Source organism: Rissa tridactyla, chromosome 3, assembly GCF_028500815.1.
Source record: "Rissa tridactyla isolate bRisTri1 chromosome 3, bRisTri1.patW.cur.20221130, whole genome shotgun sequence".
In the NCBI taxonomy this organism is placed as follows: Eukaryota; Metazoa; Chordata; class Aves; order Charadriiformes; family Laridae; genus Rissa; species Rissa tridactyla.
The window spans coordinates 87,945,959-87,972,851 of record NC_071468.1 but is presented as its reverse complement, the minus strand read 5'-3'; the positions used below and the strand labels follow the sequence as shown (position 1 = coordinate 87,972,851).

At 43.8% G+C, this 26,893-nt stretch overlaps 1 protein-coding gene across 3 annotated transcripts; it reads left to right on the top strand.

Annotated features, from left to right (window-relative positions):
- NT5E (5'-nucleotidase ecto) lies at positions 1–26,893 on the top strand. 3 transcript variants are annotated; one of them, XM_054195297.1, is made up of 9 exons: positions 1–786; positions 5,337–5,559; positions 10,708–10,896; positions 15,777–15,974; positions 17,489–17,640; positions 21,091–21,199; positions 21,994–22,143; positions 23,701–23,901; positions 26,072–26,893. In XM_054195297.1, the coding sequence occupies exons 1-9, from the start codon at positions 445–447 to the stop codon at positions 26,098–26,100; spliced, it is 1,593 nt and encodes a 530-aa protein (XP_054051272.1). In that variant the 5' UTR covers positions 1–444; the 3' UTR covers positions 26,101–26,893. The 3 variants fall into 3 exon arrangements, with proteins under 3 accessions (XP_054051272.1, XP_054051271.1, XP_054051273.1); XM_054195296.1 differs by having other exon boundaries at positions 3–786; positions 26,034–26,893; XM_054195298.1 differs by lacking the exon at positions 1–786 and adding an exon at positions 1,599–1,787 and having other exon boundaries at positions 26,034–26,893.

Below are 26,893 nucleotides of genomic sequence, written 5' to 3'. Positions count from 1 at the left end.
ACACCGGTGGGGCGGACGGGGCAGCGGGGGCTGGCGAGTACGCGGGCTCAGGACGGCGCCCGGGGCTTAGAGGTCCCCGAGGACCGGCGAGCAGCCCTCGCACCGGGAAGGTGCCCGGCAGCCCCGGGCGACCGCCCCGAGCCCTTGCAGACGCCCGGCAGCCGCGGAGCACCTGCGGCTTCCGCGCCCGACGGGCAGGAGGCAGGGCGCGCCCTTTGCGACGGGCGGGCGCCGGCCGCTCGCCCCGCGGAGCGGCAGCGCGGGCGCGCAGCCCAGCCCCGAGGCTCCGCCGAGCGGCGCGCAGCCTGCGCGGGTTCCCCGGAGGCTCGCCCGCTCCCCGCCCCGCCGCGGCGCTCCCCGTCCCTCCTCCCCGCCCGCGGCCACCCACTTTCCCGGCCGCCGCTCCCGAGCGGTGCCGCGGAGCGCCGCGGAACCCCCCCCGGCATGGCGCGTCGTGCGGGCGCGCTGTGGCTGTGCGCGGCGGCGGTGCTGTGCGCGGCGGCGGGGGCGGCGGAGCTGCGGCTGGCCCTGCTGCACACCAACGACGTGCACGGGCGGGTGGAAGCGCAGGGCGAGGGGACGCGGAGCTGCGCGGGCGCGGAGCGGGCGGCGGGCTGCTTCGGCGGCGTGGCGCGGCGGGCGGCGCGGGTGGCGGCGGCGCGGGCCGCGCACCGCAACGTGCTGCTGCTGGACGCCGGGGACCAGTACCAGGGCACGGTGTGGTTCTCCCGCTTCAAGGGCCGGGAGGCAGTCCACTTCATGAACCTCCTGCGCTACGATGCCATGGTAAAGCGGGACGGGGCGGGGGTGGGGGGCGGTGAGCGGTGCGGTGGGGGGCTTCCCTCCCTCCTTGGGTGCTGGGTCTTTTCCTCCCTTTCCTCCACTGCTGCCGTTGTTTGCGTCGCTGCCTCCTTGAGTGGGTAGCCTTGCGTCGGAGAAGGCTGTGGGTCACACTAAAATAGTGGGATGTAAGCAAGGAGAAGAGAAGCGATGGTGATGCTGGGTGAAGTCATGAGCTGGCAGCCCCATGGGCAGCCAAAAACCGGGAGCTGATGCCAGGGCTACACAGAGGAAAAGACAGCGATGCAGTGGAATAACCCCCCCTTGGGAGAGGCAGGGGCTTGGGGCGGGCGGCAGGATGGACAGGCTCTGTTGGCAGAGGGGTTGGCAGAGTCATGGAAGCAAGCCCAGAAGAAGTCAGGCAAGGACCCTGGCCTGCGACAGAGGGGTTTACCCTGGCCGAGGGTCGTGGCCTGCCCTTGCCGGCTTCGGTGGTGCGGGAAGTGCTGTTTCAGAGGGTGAGGATTTTTAGTTTTCATCAGTCCCACCCTGGTTATGTCCAGTCCCACCAGAACTGTGCTCATGATGGGGTGTAAGGGGCTGTGTGCGGGTGGCCCAGGGACCATAACAGCACGTCTGTGAGGGAGCTCTCTGAGATGGTGCCAGTCTCCCACCTTTACTCTGTCTCTTTTGGTTGTCCAAGTGCTGAGAGGAAGGTAGAAGAATTTGAGACTGAGACTGGGGCATGTCACTCCATGTCCTTAAATCTTTTGTCTCAGGGCAAGAGCCTGTTAATATATAAGGAATTATCGTGGCTTATTTTGCTTGCGTACAACCCCAGAAAGGAGGAGAGGGATTAAAGTTATGTTTGTGGGTGACTGCTGTTCAAGAGTGACTGTTTATTTATTTCATCCCAGTTGTCAGCTTGAGGGGAAAATTTTCTGCGCATATCACATCCTCTGTCTTCATCTTTTTTGCTTTCTCTGGAAAGGATTGCAATGTCCCAGGTAAAAATGGCTTCACCTGTTTCTTCCCTGTGCCTCAGAACAGCTATGTAAGGGAAAGGGGTGCCCCAGTGCACTCTCCTAGGTTAAGCACACTTCATACCAGACAAACAGGTCTGTGAAGGATGCTGCTGCCTGTTCACATAGTCTAATGAACGGTTTTCTAATCACAAAACTAACATTAACAGAGTTTTGTTTCCTGGTGGTGACCGGGAAGAGTGTGTGCATTCAGGACTCATCCTCACTGAGAGCTGGAGAGCACTTTGGGGTTCTGCAGTGCAGAAATAGCTCAGGGTGGTTTTTCCTACCTTTCTTCCCAACGCTTGCTGCTGGCTGCCATTTCTCTTGCATTTGCTGGTTTGACTGGTTCATGCGCAGGCTGGGAGTTTGTACAGTTCCCAATGATATCACAAGAGGAAATTCTTTCGGGCAAAATCAGCAGTGTTGAACTAGAGCTCAGTTTTGGAAATGTGTTATGTAGGAAGCGTCTTCAGACTGGTTAGGAGATCCCATGAGCTTTTTCATCAGAATAAGATTAAAAAGTAATTCCGCACCCTACTGGACAGCCAGAGGCTTGTACTTCATGGTAATGCATTAGATGAAGTAGTCAACCACGTGCTCTCTGTGGAGGTGCTGCATCTTATAATTTAAATATTGTCAGTGGATAGAAGGGGACAGAATAGATTGAGAAACTACAGAGGCTTCAGCACCTTTCTCTGCTACCGAAGAGCCTGAGGACAGATGGCGAGTGTTGGGCAGCACTGCAGCATCCTTTTCGATTCTTCTGTCCGTGGACCACGGGGACCATCTGGTGGGGATGGTGGCCGGGGGGGACAGGGTAAGAGCCACGCTGCAGAAGGGTGAGCTAGTGTTTCTTTAAGCAAAATTTGGGAAGTCACATCCCTAACAGAAGGGGTGGGTATTACCAAAATGGTTAGAAGTGAGATACAGGAGTAGGATTACAAACAGGATGAAGGAGGGAACATGAGTCATAGAAGTTTTTACAGGATGGGGGCAGGAGCCACAGGAGGATTTAGCTGTCAGCATTAGAGGTTTGTTTCACAAATGGGACAAATTTCCTTTCTTAAGTTTGCCCTTTTCTCATTTATGCCTGTTATCACCTCAGGCCTTTTTTCTCCTGTTCAGCTAGGTATTGCCTTCCAAATTTTCTTGACACTAGCCTTTCTTTTTGGTGTAATTAACACCAGAATCCAAATTAAGTATCGCAAAGGCAGTAATTAGAGGGGTGATAGAAGTCTTCTAGCTTTACTTCTAAGTTGCATCCTTCTGTTAATTTGTATCCTGATTTTGAAATATTTTTAGCCTGGTTTCTTGTGAAAAGGAGGATTATATGATCACATGCTGCGTGCCTGAACATTTCTGTTTATTCCCCCTTGTGACTTACACTTATGTTGGCCAGTGGATTCAGATTTGGTGAAGGGATATTGCATAGGTACAGAGTCCTAGAAGCTCTGGGTGTAAGGGTAGTTAGGGAAAGTACAGGAACCCAAAATGATCCACATCCTCCTCCCCAGAGGAGGAGCTGCATCAAAAATAAAACTATTATTAGCCACCAGTGATTTCTCATGACCAAGAGACTTTATAACCACCCGCACCATGGGAAAAATTTTGATCAAAGCTTGTGTCCTAATGGACATGAAATAATCCAAATACAAGATACAAAGCCAAGAGAAACAAGGTTTCATAAGTGGTTGGTTAGTTGGTTGTTGGTTTTTTTCGCAACAAGCTAATGGCAGTTACATCCAGTTCAAATTCTTATTTCATTTGCAACCTTTTTTTGGGGTAGTTTTAATTGCATAGTTAGGAGGAGCAGAAGGCATATGCATGAGCCAAAAAGGAAATAGCTTGTTACCATTCTGAGATGCTCTACCAGTCCATGGATGTCTTTTCAGAACATCAGTCGGGAGTTTCCTTAGAGTGTTATTCTTTATTATTATTATTAATAATAATAATAATAAAAAAAATATTATTTTTATTTTTTCTTACAGCAAATTAGATTGCAGTTAGAATACAGTTAGAAATGGGATATGGTTGGAGTGCATTGTGTCTTCCCAAGTCAGGATTTTCTTAAAGATAATCCTCAGTTCTTTTGGAAAAGTGCTGCAGCAGCATGCCAACAATTTGGCTCCTTCCCTGGGGTGTGAGTGGTGTTCTCACTAGCGTCAGCAGGAGCAGTCAGTTGCCAATGCAAGTTACTGCTGATATCTTGATTTTTCCACAGGGCCATTGACTACCTGCCTGTGGGTTTCTGAGGAGTCAGGAATCTTTGTCTCCCCCAAAAGAAAGACACTGACAGTCAGTTGACTGAAATACTGAGCTTCCATGTCCGTAGTGGCTTCAGGGTTCTGCTTGGGTTGGAACATGATCAGGGTTAACATAATCTGTTTGGGGAATAAAAGTTGGAACAAACACATAGGGGTTGTTTATCTAAGTGAAGCAGAGACATATATAAGTCTTTTTAGATGATGAATGTGCCTTTCCCCACTTAATCTTCAGAATGAATTTATGAGCACAGTTTTGGCTGGAAGAGTTGGTCCGTTGGCTTTAGCGCTCCTTTCATGCTCTGCTCCACTTGCCACCCAAAAACTTGTACCAAGTTACACTATTACCACGTGTCTACAGCTATATCATTTCCTCCCCTAACACCTAAATATGCCGTGAGGTTCTTGCGTATATTGTGCTTCTGCAAAGTTGCCATCTACAGAGGTTTTGCTGGCTATTGCCAAACTTGCAGGCACAGGCATGTGGCAGCTGAGGCTGATCACGACAAAGGGGCGGGTAGGAGAGAGTTCCGTGGTCCTTTAAGGTTAAGTCTATTTTTCTCTGCTTAACCCACCTAGAACAACTAAGCATTCTCATCTTGTTGGTATGACCTCGCGAATAAATAAACTGGACTGCTCCTGATAGCCTTAGCGCTTCGCAGTGCTACGCACACACCTGCCTGTGTGCGCACACCTACTGTGGATTGTCTGTGGAGGTTCTCCCTAGTTGATAAACATTAGAGCTTCTGCTAGGTAATGGTATTGACGATGGCTAGAAAATGATATTTTCTTGTTACATGTTAAAGCACGCAAGAACTCTTAGTAAATGTGAATTAAATATGTTTTAAAAAAATCTGTAGTCCAAGCACAGGCCCTTAAAATGCATGTTTTATTTAAAGATAACAATTATTGACATTGGCATTTAACATTTTCTTCAGTATTTTTTTTTAAACTATGTGTTTTCCGTACACAAAATACATCTTTTCCTTTGTGGTTATTTTTAGTCCTCTTGCAGTTACAGGATGAAAAAACAGTGGATTTTAATCTCGTATATGATTAGAAGTGTCTGAAAAGCAAAAACCTAAACCTAAAAAAAACCCTCAATTTTTGTGTTTGTGAGAAACAGGAATGTGCTGTTTTAGACAGGATAAGGTTTTCTTCCCTACAAGATAGATTTTGTTTTCCCAAACATAACTTGTATATAATTTATGCGAGTATTTAGACTGAATATTGGAGGTAGGGTCTTATATTTTCTTCTTGCTTTTCACAGGCTTTGGGGAACCATGAGTTTGATGAAGGTGTGAGCGGATTGTTGGATCCTCTTCTTGAAAATGCTAATTTTACAATCCTGAGTGCAAACATTAAGGGGAAAACCCCACTAGGGAACAAAATGATGAAATACGTTAATCCTTTTAAAATAGTACATTTTGACTCAGAATCAGTAGGAATTGTTGGCTACACTACAAAGGAAACTTCTTTTCTTTCACAGCCAGGTATGTTTTCTTTAGTATATAAGTTTATAACCTTTGTTACTATTTTGTTACTTGCCCGCTTGTTTGAGTCCAAAGATGAATGTTTTCAGCTGAAAAGTGAGAAGTTTGTTGCTTTATCAGTATTAACTTGTGTTATTCAACTTTGTAACTGACTGGTTTTTAAACTGGAGAAGGCTTCTTAACATGAAAAGCCATTTTCATACAGACCTGAATTACTTAGCATCACTGAACTATCTAAGAATATAAGAAGGTCAGTGAGATTGCAGGAGAGCTGGGGGGAACGTTTGGTGGTTTTATTGTTGTTTGGGTTTTAAAATTTGTATTCTTTTATATTTTATTGTTATTTATCTATTTAAACAAATGTTAAAACATGAATACAGCTTGTCTCGAGAGTGAAACGTGTTCAAACCAAGACATTTCTCTGGGTGTTGAAATTTTGCACTTGGATGCCTCCATGCTCAAGCCCTAGTAAAAGCAAAGAGAGCTTGGTGTGTGTTTTTGAAGCAGAAGTTGCCCAAGATGTTTTTAGCCTCTCAAATATTTCCAGAGATCGGACTACAGAAGGAACACCCATTCAGCTTTTACCACAATTGCTTCATTCATGAGTAAAATTAGAATTGATGAGGAAAAAGACTCCTCAATTTCTATTTTTTCCAACATTTAAGGGGTTTTGGTTTGTTGAGGATATTTTTTTTAGTAAAATAAAATGGTCTACTGGAATGAGAAACACATTCGAATCAGCGGCAGGAGATCTGAGTCACTGCCTGCACAAAGCTCAGCCCCCCTCTGACAAAATCAGACTTTCTTCCCTGGTTTGTGCAGTAGGGATGCCCTAAGCACCGGTTTAAAACATTTTCTACAATGAAAAAGGACTTCATATTATTACTTCTTTTTCCATTGCTTATTAATATAGAAGTAACGCATAGCTTTCTGGAGAAAAGCAATATTCAATACTTTGGGGAAGTATTAGAATATAAACCTGTTCCTTCTGTGCTCTCTAATTCCTATGCTGTATGTTTAAACTATCAGGAAGTGGACATTGAGGTCAGAACAGACTTCTGTATCTCACTTCTAGTTTACAGTGATGTGTTTTTGGTGTCCTTTTTTTTTCCCCCCCAACAAAAATGAAAATTGATCTGTATTTTGTGTAGGCAATAGAATTTCACCTGTGCTTGAGGGCATGAGGGTAGATATCATCTGACATCATGCTAAATCTGAAAAATGGACAGACAGCCAATAGTGTGCTTCATTAAGGATTAATGAAATAGATCTCAGCTCTTCTTCCAAACAACTGTGTTGGTGCAGTGAAGTCATCAAATGAATTAATTTTCTTGCAAATAAATATACTGGAGGAAAATCCGGATGGTGTTTTAGTGATTCTCTGAAGCATTTAAATACGGTTCCAGTAACGTCTAGACATCCTATTGAATGCCTTGGTATGCTGAGACATTATAACAGAGGCCACAACTAGAAAAAAACAGCGTTAAAAGGGAAGGCTTGTTAGCTCCATAGATGGAGCTGAAGCAGCCCTAAGCTAAGTATATCCCACAGTGTAATTGAGTAACAAGCAGGGCAAATTCTAACAGTAACATTTATAGTGTTCAGAATTTTTATAATTTTCCCCTTTGCCTTCTCAGTCTGTGGAGGAACATTTGGAAGCTTTGAAAATGTGAATTCAGGATATGTTAATATGACTCAGTGACTATGCAATCCTTCAGACTGATAAAATCATGGCAGAAGTGGGTTGGTGGCAAAATAATTATCAGCCTAATTCCTTAATTCAATTAATAAGATACGTTGTGAATTCAGCACTTTGCTTATCTCTACACACTTCTTCCAGATGATTCGGTGTTCTCAGAGTCTGCAGCAATTGCTTTGGCATGCTGTACACTCTTAGGGCATTCTCAGGGCAAATAGGAAGCTTGAAAATGCTGAAACATGTGAATTCCTACATGACTGCTTTCTGTGGAAATATTTTGTGAGTGTGATTTCTTCTGTTGTTAAACCTCAATAACTTGCACAGAATTATGAAATTACAACTTGTACTTTTCATAATCTGCTTAAAACAGCTATCAACATACTTGAACAGAGTCTTTAAATCTCAGTGTTTCCATTGTGAAGGAACAATTAATCTCTGCTGAAGGTATTGTTAATGTTACTGTTTGGAAACCATAGGGATGGGGAACTCTTAGCACAATTTATAGATTACAGCCAACTGGCAGTTCTTTGAAAATTCTCCTCCGTTTTGCTGTATACAGCTATCTCAGCTGAATGCCCAGCCAGTTTTTCCACATTGTACAAGAGTTGTTCATAACTTGGCACACAGACAGAGTTGTCTATGTATTTGCTTCGCACTGGTAACCCCAAGATCATCTTTCTAGTATTGGGTGGTACCAGCTCACTTGCTTCTGCAGCGATGTTGTAAACCCCACAAAATAGTTAATGTCTTTATCTGTCCTGAGAGGTACTACATACACATTCGGTGCTGTGAAATAATGTATCTCATTTTGCCCACTGTCTTTTTGTATAAGGTGGAAACCCAAAGCTCCTTACTCTGTAACCCCACAGGCAGCAAAATATTTACAAAACTATCAGCTTGGCAGAGTTTTCTAAAATGGAATTTTAAATTCCATTTATTCCACTTTATTTTGGCTGTCTTGCGTAATATTTTTCACATGCAGCCAGTTCTTTTTGCTTGTTCGTTTATAGCACAGATTGGATGTTTTATCTGAAACCCTACCCCATCTGAAAAGAGAAGAGGATGTCACATGAGTTTAGTGCCTTGAAAGAGAAGTGAAATACTGACATGGGCAATAACTAACTCTTAAATAAGCACTTGATTTTAATTCATATTGTTTTGAAAAACATACAGTTGAATGCTAAGCGGTTTATTGCTTTTTGCCTGGTTTCTTAGAGAAATGAACGCTGTGTAATTCCTCTTACAGTGCCCTGCTGTGTAACTTCTGAACCTGCTGGCCCATTTCAGCTCAGTTAGTCGAAGTGCTGAGTTGACTAGGGTACGAAGCTGTGTGAGATGCCATGGCAGGGTCACGGAGAGGGGGAGTGCAAGGAGCCCCTGCAACCCCCAAGCAGGAATCCCTTTCTACAGCAGGCAGTGGCTGGGTGGGTGGGTTGACATTGCCACTGCTTGTCCCAGCGCTGGTGGCTGCCAGTGCCCTGCCGCCATAACAGTCCTGGGAGAAAGATGGACTTACTGGCATGGGACAGGCCTCATTTTTCCCCTCATTCTGAAAGTAGGTTTGTTTGTTTTAGTATGGTTTGAAGATTAATAATAGTATGTCTTTGGTGCATGGTGCGTTGTAGGCTGCAGTGGCGTAGAGGGGTAACAGAGCTGGTGCTGCTGGGGAGAGCTTGGGCCACCTGGCTGCACGCCATGGGAGAAGTTAGCCTGCAGGCAACTGCGTGCTAGCACAGATAGTCAGCAGTTCACGCTTGCTCTTTGTTTAGAGACCTCAGCTCTCTTTACAGAACTGGTCCCCACACCGTGGTGTGCATGGCTGTTTTAGGTGGTCCATGGATGGTGAGATGAGCACGTGAAGGGCCTACACTCAAGGAGCATTTCTCAGACTTCCCCTTTTGCCAGTAGCTCTGCATGAGGCCCAGCTTCTGTCAAGACAAGGATGTACAAAGAGGTGCTGAAGCCGGTTCAGCCTGGAGAAGGGAGGCTAAGGGGGAGCTAAGTGCAGTCTTCCACTGTCCTAAGGGGGTTTATAGAGAAGACAGGGACAGACTCTTCCCAGAGGGGCACCGAGAAAAGACAAGAAACAATGGACTCAAGTAGTACCACAGGAAATTATGGTGGGACGTAAGGAAAAAATTTGTCATGGTAAGAGCGGTTAAGTCACAAAACAGGTTGCCCAGCGAGGTTGTGGAATTTCAGCTTGCTCAGACAAGACCCTGAGCAGCCTCATCTGGCTTTGAGTTCCTGCTTTGAGTGGGTTTTGGACTAGGTGGCCCCCGGAGGTCCTTTCCAACCTCAATTAACTTATGACTTTGATTCCAAGAAGAGGTCCACAGGAAGAAAACGTGGGGGATGCACTGCACAATTCGCTCTGCAATGTGCAGTGCAGAGATTCCCTCTGGCAGTAACAGAACTATTCAATGGGTGTGGTGGTGAACCAATTTGTGTAACCCTCTTTTATATCTTCCATTGTAGCAGCTTCCTCTTCATTTCCTGAGACATTTTGCAGTGGATTGTGAATTCGTTTCACTCCTCCCTTTGTTATGAAATAATGTAAATCTTCTGACATTAAAGGCATATTTCAAAATGGTTTTATCAAAAAACTCTGCAGGAAGGAGAGGCATTAGGTAGAGGGGAAATTGGTAGAAATGTTGCTCGGTTGTCTTCACCGGAAAGTTTAGGATAACAGTTTGCTGACTCTGTTCTTAAAACTTTGTCAAAGAAATTATCTCCTTACATAGGAAGTCTTTTTGCGCAACCCAGGACACTGTGCCCAGGATAAAAGTGCATGTTTGTCTAGCGCTCTTGTAACTGTTTGTCATGTTAGAATAATTTCAGCGGGCACAGAAACCTTGCAGAAAGATTGTGAGTTTCCCAACATTGTGGTCCGGAAAAGGTTTCTCCTTTCCAGACTTTCTGTTCTTTATGTTCTTGTTTCAGGGTGGTAGCTCAATTGTGTGCTGTGCTGTATTGGTATTAGTAAGAGTGGTTTACATTAGGTGAGATAACTTGTGTAAAAAGGCAATTCAGAGTTTAGTGCAGGACTTCAAAGTAGCGACTGTTTAAAGCCTTCTGAGGGGGATGGAGAACGAGATGAGTATGGAGTAAAAAGAGAGAGATTAACTTCACTCTGGAGAAGATAGAAGGTCTCAAAGAAATATAATTTGGGAAGAAAAAAGCTTAGTGGTACAATACAAGTGTTTATACTGAAACACTTACTGACGTATTACTCTAAGCACTCGGGTGCTCCTGAGAGACTGGAAAACATCACGTCAGATCAGGAGCTTGAACCAACTGGGGGCATTTGAAAGCCACTGACTTTCAAAGTCCCATTAATTATACAAAACAGTATCCGATATCAACTACTTTTTTTTTTTAAAACTATAATTAAGGTACTTTGTAAATACATTCACATTTGTTCCTTTTTTTGTTTGGTTTTTTTTAAGGGGATGATGTAATCTTTGAAGATGAAATTGAAGCATTGCAACTACAAGTGAATAAACTTACAGCTATGGGAGTGAACAAAATAATTGCACTAGGACATTCTGGTTTCACTGTGGACAAAAATATTGCCCAAAAAGTGAAAGGAGTGGATGTTGTAATTGGAGGACATACAAACACATTTCTCTATACAGGTATTTTACTTCTTACTACCATGTTGCTTCTAGAGCAAAGCTGGAACTGTTTTTCTTTAAACTTGGAGAACTTTCACAAATATAGTTTACTGCTGGCTGTACTGGGCCAGATTCATAGCTGGTACCTATTCATAACTTCCGTGGAAGAAATTAATTTAAAACAGTCTGTGAGCAAGAAGTGCCCTAAGTCACTGAAAGGTTCCTTGATGCTGTGGATGTTCAAGGTGACCTATACAAAGTGGGACAGAGGAACAAAGGTAGTCATATCGGTCAATTACTGCCAAATATATTGTACCTGTTTCGAGTTCACACATGGGTAGCAACAGGACGAAGGGCAACAGTTTTAAACTGAAAGAGGGGAGATTTAGATTAGACGTTAGGAAGAAATTCTTTACTGTGAGGGTGGTGAAGCACTGGAACAGGCTGCCCAGAGAAGCCGTGGATGCCCCATCCCTGGAGGTGTTCAAGGCCAGGCTGGATGGGGCTTTGGGCACCCTGGTCTAGTGGGAGGTGTCCCTGCCCATGGCAGGGGGGTTGGAACTAGATGATCTTTAAGGTCCCTTCCAGCTCTAACCATTCTATGATTCTTTGATTCTATGAAAAAAGATGTTTACATTTAAACTTGTGTGTGACTTAACCAAAAAAATCAATCATACAGTGTTTCAAAAGTGATCACATATTGATTTTCTATAGAATCTGATTCTGTATTCATAGCTCTCCATTAGCCCTGCGATTAAAAAACTTCTCCCACGTTTCCTATGTCTTTTTCAGTCCCTCTCTGAATCTCTGACTTTAGTCTTCTTTTCCCTAGAGGTAGACATAATTCCAGAGATAAACACTGTTGATTTGATTCCTTCTGCAGCAATGTTACTTTAAGCAAAACCTGCCATCAGCAGCTTCTCCAGTGCTGCTGCCTTCCCTGTGCCAGTGTATAGGGACACAAGTAAAAGAAAGGCTGGTTTTTTTTAAACCATCAAAGATAGCTCATTATATTTAGCAGAAACTTAATTAACTCGTTGAGAATATAACAGGAACTTTCTGTAATTTTCAGCAACATTTCCCTTGTGCCCGAGTCATAGAGATAGCACCATGTACCCAAAGAACTTTACCACTTAAATGTTTTGCACTGTCTGTTTCATCCTCTCCTCTCCCTACTCATCTCCTGTCACTTTCTCATGCCTTTTATGTCTCATCCAAGCTCTCACCTTTTACTATCCCGCTTGTTAAAGAGAAACAATTGCATGCTACAGTCATACATTAAACAATTTGGAGTATCTCTTGAATTTAGCCTCAGGGAATAGCTTTGATCACCAAGCTGGAGCCACACAGCATTTTACACATCTACCTACAAGTCAGAGGCCTCAAACACTTAGCACAGGGATGCAGCAGAGAAGTGGCCAAACTGGAACAGATGACAGGACCATCCATCCCAACGTCTTGTCTCCAAGAGTGACCAAGACGGAATGGTGAGGGAAGAGTGGACAAGGCTGTGGAGACGCTGTACACACATCTTCCCCCATCTCCCAGCAGCTTCTAGCTCAGGGACTCCCCAAGCCACAAACTGTGTCTTGGTATTTACTAGCTCCCACTGGAACTTCTCTTCCCTGAACTTGCCCCATCTCCCTTTGACTGCCGTCAGCCTTCACAACAGCCGGTGGCAGGGTGTTGCACCACTGACCTGCGCATCCTGCAGAGACCTTGCTCTTTCGTCTGTGTGCAGCCTGCTGCCCACTGGTGGCATTTTTCAGCAGTTTTATTGTATTATTTTTTGTGATGGGAAAACCAAGGCTGCACGCAGTATTCAAAGTGTGCACTCATCGTGGGTTTACACAGTGGAATGCAGATTCTTTTGCACAGCCTTGTTGGCCAATGTTTGTGCCTCGAAGTGGTAGCCATTGGGTGCGGTCCAAAGAGGTGCCACTGTTTGCAATTTGGAATCGTGCTCTGAAGTGCTCCAGGAGTTGAGATATCTGACTTCATATCCTATCTAGAGCTGTAAGAGTTCACGTGCACATCTCTTGTCATCCCAGAGACAAGACTAGACTGGGCCAAGCTGTTCCGTCTCTCCCCATTTGAAGCTGTTCAAGATTCACAAGGCCAGAGAAACCACATAGGATGGGACTCTGCAGCCTTCAGGTTAAAGACCTCCGCTGGGAGTGGGTTCTGGTCCCTTTTCCAAGGGCTTTACTGTTTTAATAAAACAAGTCTGTCTTTTTTATTAACAGTGGAGAGAAGTGAGAAAAATAAGAAGAAGTATCTGGGGGAGATACACCAAGAAATATGTATCCACTTATTTAGTCAAAATATGGTTTTTGACAGAATGTGGTCTGAGTCTGTAGTTTTTATTCCAAGTGCTGAGAAGCACTAGCTAATCTGTCGAGGAGCACCATCAGTGCATTTGTCAACCATTCCCCTCTGAGTCAAAGCCATTAGCCAACGCTCGCAATGCAATAGCCACCTCTGTAGAGGTGATTTGACTGCAGAGTGGAACATCTGATTTTAAACGTCTCTGTGTGTGTGTCGATGCCTATACATTAAGCCTATAAGCTCTCATTTAAGTCAAGAGATGTAATCAATAACTGTCAGCAGAATTTGGGAGAATATTTCAGCTCAGTCCAAGTGGAGACATACCAGCTGAATCTCTGGCTGTCGCGGGAGCTGAGAGACATATTGCCCATGCAGACACCTCCATAGAGATATCTTAATATAAGGGCCTAATCTTGGACTAGTCCAACCTTTCATCTAAGACGTTTGCAGATCTCCGGTTTATCCACAGATTATGTGGCAAACGCTGTCTTGACTTATTCAGGCGTGCTTTGGGTTTGTAGAACTGCTTCAAACAGTAATGGTAATTTTAGGCTAGAGCATTTTAATTTCTGGTTTTCTTCAGAAAGGACGTTCTGAGAACGTAGTGTGTTGGCTACAACAAGGTAAGAAAATAGGGAGGTGTTGCAGATTCTTCAGTTACCCCGTATGAATTTGTGCATTTGTAATGAAACAGCATTGCATCTCACACTGGGACTGAGGTGTGTGCATGAATTCTTAGTGCTGTTTTCTTTGAGGATAAGATGCACTGAAAAGTCTTTTCATTTCATTTCATTTCATTTCATTTCATTTCATTTCATTTCATTTCATTTCATTTCATTTCATTTCATTTCATTTCATTTCACATCTCTCTTACAACAGAACAATGTTGTAGTGGTAATTAATGCTGCAAGAAAGTATTAGTATCAGAAAGTATCTCTTCAAAAAGCAAGAAATGAGCAAGGCTCTGGAAAACCACTTAATCTCACACAGCTGACGTATACTAAAACGATGACCAGAAATCATGACTTTCTCTTGCTAATGCCCTGTTCATTTGAGGACTGCACAAGGGCAAGGGATCAAAACTGATTCCTTTTTCAGTTCCAAAAAAACTCAAAGCCACTCTTACATGCACAAATCCTGCAGGGTTCTCATTAGCTACAGGGTTTCCTAAATTCTTCCCAAAATAAATCAAATAGTGAAGAGGCACCACCAAGAAACTAACTCTGTCGGCCAGGCTGAAAGTAGAAACACTAGTTCTCTGGTAAATTTAGCTCATCTTGTAGTTTGTTACAGCCGTTCTCCTTGGAGAAGAGAAGGGATCAGAGATAAATATGAATCATGTTGGGAGTTCTAGGAGGAACATTTGTCATGTTGCTTATCCCAGGATTTCATATTATGGAAACAACTATAAATGGAAGGAAACCAGTTGTTCTGTGAGCAGGGGATGTGAAGAGCCTGCTTTCCTCTGGATCCATGTCTTCTGTGCCTGCTCCCCCATGCCCCTGCCCTGCCGGCACCCCGGCTCTCACCCACATGGAGATGGGAAATGCCGCTGGCTTTGGGACAGGAGTGAGCAGTAGGCTTAGAGGTGTCTCTGCAGTGGGAGGCAGCACGTGATGCCTCTCAGAGCTGCCCGACCTTGGTCTTTGCTGACGGTGGGGCAGGAATACTGACGGGAATAACGGGGGAGTGATACGACTCAGATGATAAGATTGTCAAGGAGACAGGGAGAAGGCTGGTACCCTTGAGACAAGACCTGTGCTGCGTAGTTTTCTTGGCCGCTTTCCTCCCCTGCATGGTTTCTACATCCTGTGGCAGCCTGAGCCGTTTGAGCTGAGATCTCTTTTCTCTGTAACTGCGGTGCTTTAATCTGTCTGTTTCCAAGTCCTACGTCTAATCAGCCTTCAAACTTTGCAGGTTGGTAAGAGTTTTAAATCCATGGCCACATAACAAAAATGCTGATGAAGTTTGCTGTTGCAGAGGGTTTGCAGCCTGTCTGAAATTTTGGAGGCTAAGTTTGCTATAGTTAAAAAAAATCAGTTGGGTGTATGCACAAATTGATGGAACTGCTTGTATTCTGTAGGTATTCTGACTGCATATTATCAATAAAAATAGTTTAGATTCTCTTATATCAAGAAGTCCTATGTATGTTTTACTAACATTCTCATTTTCTAGCTGATGCAGAATAATGTTGCATGAAGGCTTAACAATAAACTTTTCAGTCAGAGGCTGGTATGTGTGCATTATTACTGAGAGGTTTAGGTTGAAATAATCGGAATGAAAAGTTCCTTTGTTGTTACTGTGACATGATGTCATGGAGGAGTGTGCTGTCACAACTTAAAAAACACTGTGGCAGTTATTAGAGCTCATGTCCTGAAAACAACATCGTCTTTTATGAAATAACATAACTGGTCAGTCAAATGCGTGCTTGTCATCCAATGCATTCATCGTTGTTTCTGCTTAGTATCCTATTTGGTTTTTTTATAAGGCTGAGAAACATTTAAGTGTCATTCTAATAATTCCTTGAAGGCCACATGAGCTGAAGACCCACTTTACACGCTTGTTTCGTCCAGGCACCCCACCCTCTACTGAAAAGCCAAGTGGCTCCTATCCACACATGGTCGACTCCGATGATGGGAGGAAGGTGCCAGTTGTACAGGCTTACGCTTATGGAAAATATCTCGGTTACTTAAACGTTACATTTGACAAGAACGGAAATGTGGTGGAAGCAGTTGGAAACCCCATTCTGCTGGACAGCAGTGTTCCTGAAGGTACGTGGACCAGACCGTTGAACGTGCCTGCAGCACGCCGCTACCATTCGAGTGTCATTACGTTAAAGACGCGGTACAACGGCGCAGAAGAATTCAGCTTTCTTCCTGGGCTTGCAGTTCTCTTCTGCGTAGGATTCAAGCTGTGTTATAGTCGTACCCATTTGCCTCTGTTTCTCTTTCTGAACAGTGGCCTTTGAATATGCACAAATTCAGTGTATGTTTTTTGTCTGTTTAAAATCACTGGACGTCCTTCTGTAGGAGCTGAGGTGATACACTACCTTACCATTTAGCAGAGCCCGTTTTAGCTAGCCCTGTAATTATCATTGAAAAGATTATGAGGACTAATTTACACTGTTTTGCCAGGGGCTGGGTTCTTCAGAACAGAGTTTAGAGCAATATAGGAAAGTGGAAATATTCCAGAAAAAAAATGGAATACTCTGGCAATGTGCAAATATAGTAGACAAACCCCATGGCTTCTTGTTTTCAGTGCTGAGTGTGTTCAGTGTTTCAGTTCTGAAACATTTAAAGAATGGGAGGAGAGTCTCTCTGTTGCTCTCTGTTCATAACTCTGAGCTCTCTTACCTGCTTTTTGTCAGCTTTGTGATTACCCGGGGCTGTTTCTCTGGTCTTTGTTTCTTGTCCAGTGTTTTGCTGTATGAAGCTCTGAGCTTTTACCAGACTTTCTAGGTTCTAGCAGAGTATTTGTAAAATAAATCCTTTAAAAATGTTATGTTCATAGATATTATTTACTGTGTTATTCTCAGTGATCTATTAATGTAACGAGATGATGTAAAGAGACTTTACATTCTCTATCTGATGTCAGTAAAAGTAAAAATTCAGATACATAGGCGCTTGTATTTTATAAATGTTGCTGTTGCTGACAGTTACGTGGCAAACTGCGTAAAACTAATAGCTAATATAAAACAGTTGTGACATTACCAGTCTGCATATATAAGTATCTTTGTATCTGTTTTTTTTTTTCCTGACAGAATACGATTTGCACCTGGCAGACAGATGTGCATAGAGAATTAATTTCTATAAAGGGTTTATTCCTTGACATTAGTATTTGAGCTAGTATTCCTTTTAGCACTATGTTCAAGGGGAAGAAGTTATAATTGGGGAGGAAAAAAAAAAAAAAGGTACGATGTCAAATAAAGGCCAAGCTCACTTGTATATTAAAAATTTTCTCACCTGTAGAGGTAAGTGCTAGAAACCCCTTCGGTCAGAGGTTGGAACAGGACTGGGCGAATATATTTTTAAGTCTTATAGAGGAGATGAGCTTGCTGTGGCACAGGAATAGCTTGTTCCTTTGATTGTCCTGTCCTGCCTGCTCCCCTTACAGGCTTTGTTTGAATTGAGTGTAGATGTCATGTTGCTTGAAGAGCCCTTAGGGAAAGTGTAATGCTTTAGAATCATGAAGAGCAGGTTTTTTTCCTAAGCTTTGTATTCACTGAAGTGTCACTAATACGAGATACGTGTGATGCTTATTTTACACTTTTCATACTGCTTTATAGATGAGCACATTAAAGAAGAAGTGGAAAAATGGAGGAAAGACCTGGGGAATTATTCGGAAGAGATTGGAAAAACTAGTGTTTACCTGAACGGTACAAACCAAGCGTGCCGTTTCCAAGAATGTAACATGGGAAATTTGCTTTGTGATGCCGCGGTAAGACGTTGCCACAGCAGGTGGCAATCCCATCTAAGTGTTACTTTAGAGCTATCAGATGAAACGCTCCCAGGCTCTGAACTATCAGCGCACGGGCTGTGTTCTGCTTTCCAACACCATAACATCTAGAGCGTCCCTAGAAAGATATGGCAGAAGAAAGGCTATAATTAATGTTACTGTATAGAGTAAGGAGCGGTTTCTTCTATGTGTACATCCTCAATACAGAGACCAGCTTGTTTGCAGCTGGCTCTGAGGCTGTGGTTTGAAGAGACACGGCGGTCTGATCTAGGAGCCCATTCCTCAAGCAAGGAGGAGAGCTCGTCTCCCCTGTGCCTCTCCCATCCTGCTACCCATCTCTTGCTCACAGCACTTACCTTCTGCCCCGTTTTTACCCACTGGGCTCTGCTCGTCCTTTTTTAATGCACTAGCCCAGAAAAAAAAATTCTGTCTAGTTTTCTGACGAGTTACTGCTATGAATTGTCCCCCCAAAGAGACCAAAAGGTGCCAGCTGAAGCAAAGGAGGGGGAAAGGCCACACTCACAGCCGGGCCCAGAAGAGAGAAAAGTCCACAGCATCCCAGCCCAGAGGGAGTCACTGGCCCCTGCTGCATCCTGATGGATATCCCTGAGCTTTAACAGTCCCGTAACACCAGAAGGTCTTTTTATGAGAAGTCACTTCCAGTTTTTAAACTAGCTGGTTTTGATTGTTTCGCTCTCCCACAGCAGCACCATTTCCTTTGGGTGCTCCAGGGGAAAACGTTCACTAACATGACTGCAGAAAATGAGCACTGCCGTAAAGTCAGGAGCCAATTAGGAGCCATGAGTTTTCATTTAGATATTTCCCCAAAGCTGGTCATCCAGGCCATTTGATTGCTTTTATTGTAATCCTTAAAATAATTCTTAGTACATGGGCTAATTTCCAAATTAGATTAAGATTTGGGAATTCCACATACAGTTCCACCAAAACAGTTCCACCTTGCTTTTTTCTTCCTGCTAGGCGTTTTTATATTTTTATTTGAAAAATGTGATCAAATGCTTTGGCATTTTTTAAGATGCAAGAAAGTAACTTTAATCTTTCAGAAGTCTGTGGATTCTCTTCCTATACATTTTGTCTGGGGAGATCAAAATGTACTTTAGTTAAATTGGTGTCTCTAGACAACTATCTGCAGTCATGAGGAGATACATGGATTGTCCTTCATGGCCTTTGCATTACCCGTTCTACACTTGCTTTCCGTCTGGTGCCAGGCATACAGGGGTATGAAGGTAAAAACAGACCTGTCTGTGCCATGGGCTTGAATATTTAGAGCTGTCCTGGGAAATCCGGAGATTGAAAAGCGTGAAAGATTGATTGAACGGTTGTACTGGGTCAAAACAGATGTCCATTTAGTTCAGTGCTGCTTCTCTCCAGAGTAGCCCAAAATCTCAGAAAAAAAGGTTGACAGACCCAGATGGCATTCTACAAAGAACCTTAAAGGAACTCAGATGTGAAACGGCTGTGAAATGGCTAACATCAGCGTGTGAGCTTTTGTTTTAAACTGCCTCTGTGCTCAGGACTGGAGAGCAGCAAGTGTAGCACCACGATTGCACCTGTGCAACCTGCTCTAGGTGACCCTGCTCTGGCAGGGGGGTTGGACAGATGATCTCCAGAGGTCCCTTCCAACCGCTACCATTCTGTGATTCTGTGTAATTTAAAAATGCTTCTGTGGGGAACTGAGGAATTACAGACTTCTAATCCTGATATCTGTTCCAGGCAAATTAGTAAATCAGGGGGTATAGTTCCGACTGAAATCAGCAATCAGAAAAAAAAAAATCCATTCATTCATTAAGTATGAGTTATGAACTGAAGAACATCCCATGGATCTGGCCATAGGGAATAACTTTGATCGCTAAACTAGAGCCACAAAGCGTTTACACATCTACCTACAAGTCAGAGGCCTCAAACACTTGGCACAGGGATGCAGCTGAGAAGTGGCCAAACTGGAACAGATGACAGGACCATCCATTCCCCATCCCAATGTCTTGTCTCCAAGAGTGACTGAGGCAGGATAGTGAGGGAAGAGCGGACAAGGCTGTGGAGACGCTGTACTCAAATCTTCCTCCATCTTCCAGCAACTTGCAGCTCAGGGACTTCCTAGACCACAAGTAGTGTCTTGGTATTTACTAGCTCCCACTGGAACTTCTCTTCCCTGAACTTGCCCCATCTGCCTTTGACTGCCGTCAGCCTTCACAACAGCCGGTGGCAGGGTGTTGCGCCACTGACCTGCGCATCCTGCAGAGACCTTGCTCTTTCGTCTGTGTGCAGCCTGCTGCCCACTGGCTGGGTGCCTGCCGGAGGCCGAGGAGTAGTCCTTGCACTGGAACACTTGGTCCCTATCCACCCTCTTCACGCCGCTCACAATTTCATAGGCTTCTCAAATATTTTTGTTACGTTGTCTCTTTACCAGGTCAGGCAGTCCTAGCCTGCGTCATCATTCTACGTTCAGAAACTTTTCTGTGTCTGTGGCTGTCCGTGTCACCCCTCTCTGAATCATTCTTGAAATGAGAAAACACACCGATCACTACCCAGCCTCCACAAGCCCGTCTTGATTTTATAGACTTCTGTCATGTCCTTTCTGTATTTCTCTCCTTGTGAGACTGACGAGTCACAACCATAGTCATTTCTGCACGGAAACCAGTCCATCCTTTCCATTACCCTTGGTTTTTTTCTCAGCCTTTTCCCGTTCTACTCATTTATTTCTGAGGATTAACACTGTAGGTTCATCGTCCTTATGCAACTGAGTAAATCCCTGGTCTCCATTTTCTTTTCTTTAAGATGCCACAAGCAAATGTTGTCTTGTCCGTTCATTTTGTGAGCGTTTTGCCACTGTTGGAGGCATGATGCTGTGCAGAGTCTTTTGGGTCTGACCTAGTATGCCTGTTTCCTGTGCCTCCACTCTTCTACATCGTTCTACTTTGCCAAGACCATTCCAAATATTAAAAACCAATCTCAGAGAAGCTGAAAAATCTTAATTCCCTGCAACATACAACAAGAGATTAATTTATATATTCCCCTACATGTTTTTAAGGTACAGCTGTCTTTCTTCTTCACTTCCCAGTTCTCCAAATGTGGCCAAATCATTTGTCTTTATTACAGTTGCTGGAATCAAAGAATCATCCTTCCTTTGTTCAGCTGGCCTGCCCTGGCCATGTCATACACACACAGACTATGGCAGAGTTCAAGAGTTTATTACAGAAAAAGGCAAATATTTTAACAAAGCAAAATACTTATTTTACTGTGTTTGCCTTTTTGTTTTTTTAATAATGCAGTATTTTAGTGTGGGGCTGAAGGTAATGTGAAAGAAGATAGAAAACATTTCTGTCTCTTTTCCGTCTCAGATTGTATTGGCTGTAAATTTCCAGAGCCTGGACTAAGTGAAGATTAAAAATCAGTTTAAACATTTTCCTTTTATAGCTTTATGAGAATGTCGTACGTCCGGATAAAAAGTCGTGGAACCACGTATCAATGTGCATCCTGAATGGAGGTGGGATACGGTCACCCATTGATGAACAGAGCACTAATGGTATGTAAAATTACAAGCTGAATGACAGCTTTATCAAGAAGGAAGAATCGAGTTCTGATGCGAGCCCAAACCCAATGTTAGGTATGGGCTTGTTTTGATGGGATTTGCACAGTGTTTGGAAGCGGTTTCAAACTTTCTCAAATGGTTATACATCATTAGAGCCCCAACTGCACTCAGGCTGACATTAATAGACTTTACTAGCGTTGTTTGTACACAGCACTTTTTATCATTTCCCTCTCTCCTTGCTGCCTTGGAACAAAGAAAGATAGAGGATGTTTCTTCCGCTAACCACCCTACTGTAGAGGGTCATGCGGTCTGGTTTGCTGGGACCCTCATAAGAAGGGTCCCAGCAGAATAAGTGTAGAATAAGTGAATTCTGGGTTTTCTGAACGCTAAAATTTTACACCTCTTATTTTCCTGGTATCACATAAAACAGTTTTTTTCATTTTAGCTAAATTTTTCTGTAGGTCTACATCAATAAATCTTAAACAATTGGAAAATTTGCCTTAGTAAGAATATCTGTTTTCCTTCAGCTTAGGTCGGTGGTCTGTAATCTCTTTTAATAGAGTTATTTAAATAGCAATACATACAGTTCCATCAGATTTATAAGTCGTGATACTTGCTGATTGATAAAGATGCAGGTTCTTTGGCTGAGGCGGTAGATGTGACCCTCACCTCTGTTGGCCCTCGTTTTCTCAAATTGTGTTTGCCATGTTCCTTGTCAATGTTGTGCTGTTAATAATAGTGTAAATTTAAAAAAAAAAAATAACGTAAGTAAAGTCTCATTCCCCCAGGTAGCATTACTGTGGAAGATCTGCTGTCTGTTTTGCCATTTGGAGGTCGTTTTGATTTGGTAAGGTTAAAAGGCTCCACTCTGAAGGAAGCTTTTGAGCACAGCGTGCACAGATACGGAAGAGGAAGCGGAGAGCTGCTGCAGGTTGGAGGTACGTTTTCTTCTCAGTTTTCCAAGCCGGCCATCCCTTCCGTTGGCCTTGTTCGTATTACACCTGGAAGCCTCTTTTAAGAATGGAAATCTAGTTGGCCGTCCATGCTAGCCCTGTGCCTCAGCCAACTAACACCGTTAATCCTGCGTGTGTTTAATTGAGCCGCTGCAACACCCAGGCCACCGCTGCTCCCCTCAGCAGAGGCGGGATTCCCCGTCGGCTCGGTGACCCGTAATGGCAGCCGTTTAACACTTCAGTTAGCTACAGGAAGATATAATTGAGGGTAGCTGTAACCCAGTAACAGCTACAACAAACTCCCATTTTCAGTTCTTCACTGGCAGCCCACCTGAAACCCCGCACTGGATGTCTCTGCAAATTATTGCCAAATTTCACTTTGTCAAAATCATTTTGCGCCGTCGTCTTATGATTGCTGACAGTTTTAGAGTTAGTCCAAATGAGCTATGGAATTGCTCCGGTGAATTTCTAAATATTTTAGGGATGGAGAGTTAATATTAAAAGCATGCGCATTTCTTGAATCGCGCCCCCCCCCCCCCCCGTGTATTTACCCAGATGTGTACTAGGCTACAGTCATGTTTATTCCTGGTCTCTCTGCGATGCAGTGAGGCTTTTATTGTTTATTTAGCAGAAAAGTTAAGCTTGAAGGGCAGGGGCTGAGGGATTTTTCCCCTGCCACGCGGCCTGGTGATGGGGGCACTACCCCCTCCGTGTGATGTAGAACCTCCACGTGCCAAGGACACAACCCCTGTCCTGCACACGATTCACCAGTGAGTTACCAGGTTGTTGGGTACCACTAAGGTAAAGCAGCAGCAGCCCTTATGCTTGCTGCCTTTTCACAGGAAAAAAAAAAAAAAAAAAGATAAGTGGTAGCTCTGGAAAGGGTTCAGGACAGAAGATCCAGAGCAGGAAGAGGGCCAGGGCTGGAAGAGCTTCTGTGCTTTGGACGAACTTTAGTGGCTTCCTGATCAGCAAGTTCTTGGCAGTGCTGTCCTGGGGGCCTGACTCTCCCCAGGCTTTGACTGAAGAAGGCTCACAACGAGAAACGGTACTTCTACACTGAGGAGAAACCGCAACGTTCAGCCCTGGCCTGGCTTGCTTTTTTCAGGACAGTACTTATTATCCATAATAGCTGCTCAGTTAGGGTGGCCGGCTGGTATTAAAAGAAGTCATTTCATCCAAATAGACAGTGTAATGGGAAAGCCTGTGTCTGCAGGAATGAGGGAAGGTATTTTTATCTTGCAGTATCCTAATCCCATGACCAGTAATTTCCTTCTGTGGAATAGCGATGAGAACAGACAATCAGATAAACACCTGAGGCGGGACAGTACTTCAGCAATTCTCGAATCTCATAAATTTGCTAGGATAAAGGTTAATTATTGTGCAAAGGGCATTAACTGCTATCACTCAAAACAATATAACCTCTCAGTCACATAAGCTAACGTAAAGAATCTGTTGAAAGTTTGGTGGAGGATGCTGCTTCTAACCCTCTATGTTCAAGCGGTGCTGCGTAAAGTGACATTCAAACGTGTATTTTTGCAGGCATCCACGTGGTCTACGATCTCTCCAGAGCCTCGGGCAGCAGAGTTGTTAGCTTAGAAGTGCTTTGCACAGCCTGCCGAGTCCCAGCCTACGTCCCGCTCCAGATGGATGAAATATATAACGTCACTCTTCCGTCCTATATGTTATTTGGAGGAGATGGCTATCATATGCTGAAAGACAAAAATCTGGGATACAGTAAAGGTAAGGACGGGCTCCAACAGGGTAGCAGACAAGATCTTTTTATAGTAGAAGTCTCAGATTTTCTGCTTTTATTGGATAGATTAAATTTGCTTCTAATCTGACTGTGCTGGATTGCTAGTTTTGGTTGTAGCCTGCAACTATATTATTTTTCAGTTAAATCACAAAATTTTCAAAGAGAAACTAAGCCTCATCAATTCCGCGTTGCTGAGAGAGCAGTTCTGAGATCATGGTAAACCAGTAAAAAAGCAAGAAGCACACCACAGAGGAGGGCCACGAAGATAATCCAAGGGCTGGAGCACCTCTCCTATGAGGACAGGCTGAGAGAGCTGGGGTTGTTCAGCCTGGAGAAGAGAAGGCTCCGAGGAGACCTTATAGCAGCCTTCCAGTACCTGAAGGGGGTCTGCAGGAGAGATGGGGAGGGACTGGTTGCAAGGGCATGTAGCGACAGGACGAGGGGCAACGGTTTTAAACTAGAGCAGGGTAGGTTTAGGTTAGACACTAGGATGAAGTTCTTTACAATGAGGGTGGTGAGACACTGGCACAGGTTGCCCAGAGAGGTGGTGGAGGTCCCATCCCTGGAGACATTCAAGGCCAGGCTTGATGAGGCTCTGAGCAACCTGATCTAGTTGAAGATCTCCCTGCTTACTGCAGGGGGGTTGGAACTACATGATCTTTAAGGTCCCTTCCAACCCAACACATCCCATGGTTCTGTGATGGAGAGCACATATTATCTGTGCTAACTTGCATTTGTACTCATTACTAAGCAGTGCCTCAAAAAGAAAGGTGCTGTTTTCTTTAGACCTCAAACTTCCACTGTATAGAAGTATTGCAAACACAGGATCGTCACCTCTACTACTTCAAGATCATGCAGCTCAGGCGAGGACCACAGGAGGCGAGGGGAAAGATGCCGACTTGCTCTGCGGGAATGAGCCTGCCCCTCCGACAGCAGCGGGACTCTCACGAGTTGTGTGGGGAGCAGCACGCAGGGGTCCCACGGACCCCACGCGCGAGAGGTAGAAAGAAAGGAGGCGTTTCACGATGCTGTCTTAAGATCTTCTAAAGTAACAGTGCAAACTGTTAGAAATTCAGCTTTTATACAATCGACACGCACAACTTTTAGGACAAAGGGAAACTTGAAAAATATTTTAAGATTAAAATTAGTTCTTTCTGAAAACACAGAAAGGATGTAGCGCTGTACTTGAAAAAAAAAAAAAATCTTCTAGGAGCACATCTACGTCTTGCAGAACTTTCATTTCCTATGTTCTGCTTCTGGATGGTAAAAGCATGCTTTTGCCCCAAAATCTTCCCTTTTGGACCTTTGTTACAGACTGTTTTTTTGGTTCTACAGGGTGTTTCAATTTCAAATCGATTCTCACAAGTGGGATTGGTGTTCAAAATCAAATTCAACCTAGAGCTTGTAAATTGGGGGGAGGGGGGGGCTGCAGTTCTCAGTAAATATCTGTTCATACAGAGGTAAGTTCACATAGAGAGAAATCATTAGGAATAATGAAAGGGAACAACTTGAAAGATTCTGGTAAAGTCTTCCCATATAGCAAACTCTAATTATTTTTAAGACGAAGGTTTTGCACTTCAGGATTACAAGAGCTTGGATCAGAAGGGGTGCGTGACGTGGTTGTCAGCAGTGACTATAGAAAATCCACAGCACACAGACAGCAGCACACAAACTAGAAATTCTTCCAAAAAAAAAAAAAAGTAAAGTTAAATTTGAAAAGGTGTAAGCGATAGCTTTGTGCGTTCTACCCCAAACGGGTGGGAGACTATCTCAGTCTACCTAAATCTGACTGGCATTTACCATCTGAACAGATGCAAAATTAAATTTAGAAAAAGCCAGACAATACAAAAAGAATTCTTTTTTTTTTGGTAAAATATGAGTTGCTACAAAAAAATTCTGGCTAGAAACCAACACAGATGTTTTATCTGTGCACAAGAAACAACTCTCCACGTCCCTACGCTGTCTTGATACGCACCGATTTAGAATGGCAAACCGCAGAAAATGGTTTAAGACTTGAACTAAAACCGCAATTTTAGACAGGTTCTTAAACCTTGGTTCAGAGCTTGGCTGTTGCAGAGAACACTGCACCTTTTGTTTGTTTGTTTGTTTGTTTGTTTAGGCGAACCTGATATTGACGTTGTTTCCCGTTACCTCCAGAGAATGAAGAGAGTTTACCCAGCAGTTGAAGGTCGAATAAAGTTTTCTTGCGGCAGTCTGATTGAAGCAAGTCTTACCCTGGTTTCTGTACTGCTCACTTTAACGTGCTTGCATACTTGATTTCTGCTCACGGTGTTTTCGTTTGGAGGAAGGCAAGAGGAGAGGTGGCGCTGACAAAGGGAAGAGACAACTCTTCTCTTTTCTTACACCTTAAAATGAATGAGCGTTTAGGTTTCTCCGCATGTCGTCAGTAAACGGCACGAGCAAATTGTGTTTAATCTGGTGGAGCCATTGAAACTCACTGCGCAGAACGAGCGGGTTCTCTTCGTTTGAATCAGCGAGTACCCCCAATTCAGTCTGAGGGCCCAAGAAGCAAAGTTCCAGTGGATGCTGATGCTTCACCAGAAAACAACCACTGACCGAAATGGCATATTTTTAACTTGTCAAATTCTTTTAGCCGCTTTAGATAGCGAATTGCGTAAGAATCTGATTCCAATAATATAATCAAGCTTTAGAATGGATTTATTGTAGGTGTATATACCTTTCTTTGATCTCCACTCAGGGTTAAAGCTTTGCTTGCAGTCATATTTATCATACTGACCCCGATGCCTGAAGAACTGGATTTAACTCAGTGCCATTGAAAGCATGAGGCTCGTTTACACGCAGTTAAAAAAAAGGTTTTCCGTTTTACTTTTAAAGACGCAGCTTCTCACTTAAGTTTTCCATTAATAAAGGACGCGATGAAAGTTCGATTTGATTTTGATCAGTTTTAACAAATTGAATATATTCACTTCACTATTTAACATGACCAGTTTGAGGATT

Coding starts and splice junctions, on each gene's coding strand:
- NT5E (XM_054195296.1), top strand. CDS start 445: ATGGCGCGTCGTGCGGGCGCGCTGTGGCTGTGCGCGGCGGCGGTGCTG. Junction 17,641..21,090: donor ATTTGCTTTGTGATGCCGCG/GTAAGACGTTGC, acceptor TTCCTTTTATAG/CTTTATGAGAATGTCGTACG. Junction 22,144..23,700: donor AGAGCTGCTGCAGGTTGGAG/GTACGTTTTCTT, acceptor GTATTTTTGCAG/GCATCCACGTGGTCTACGAT.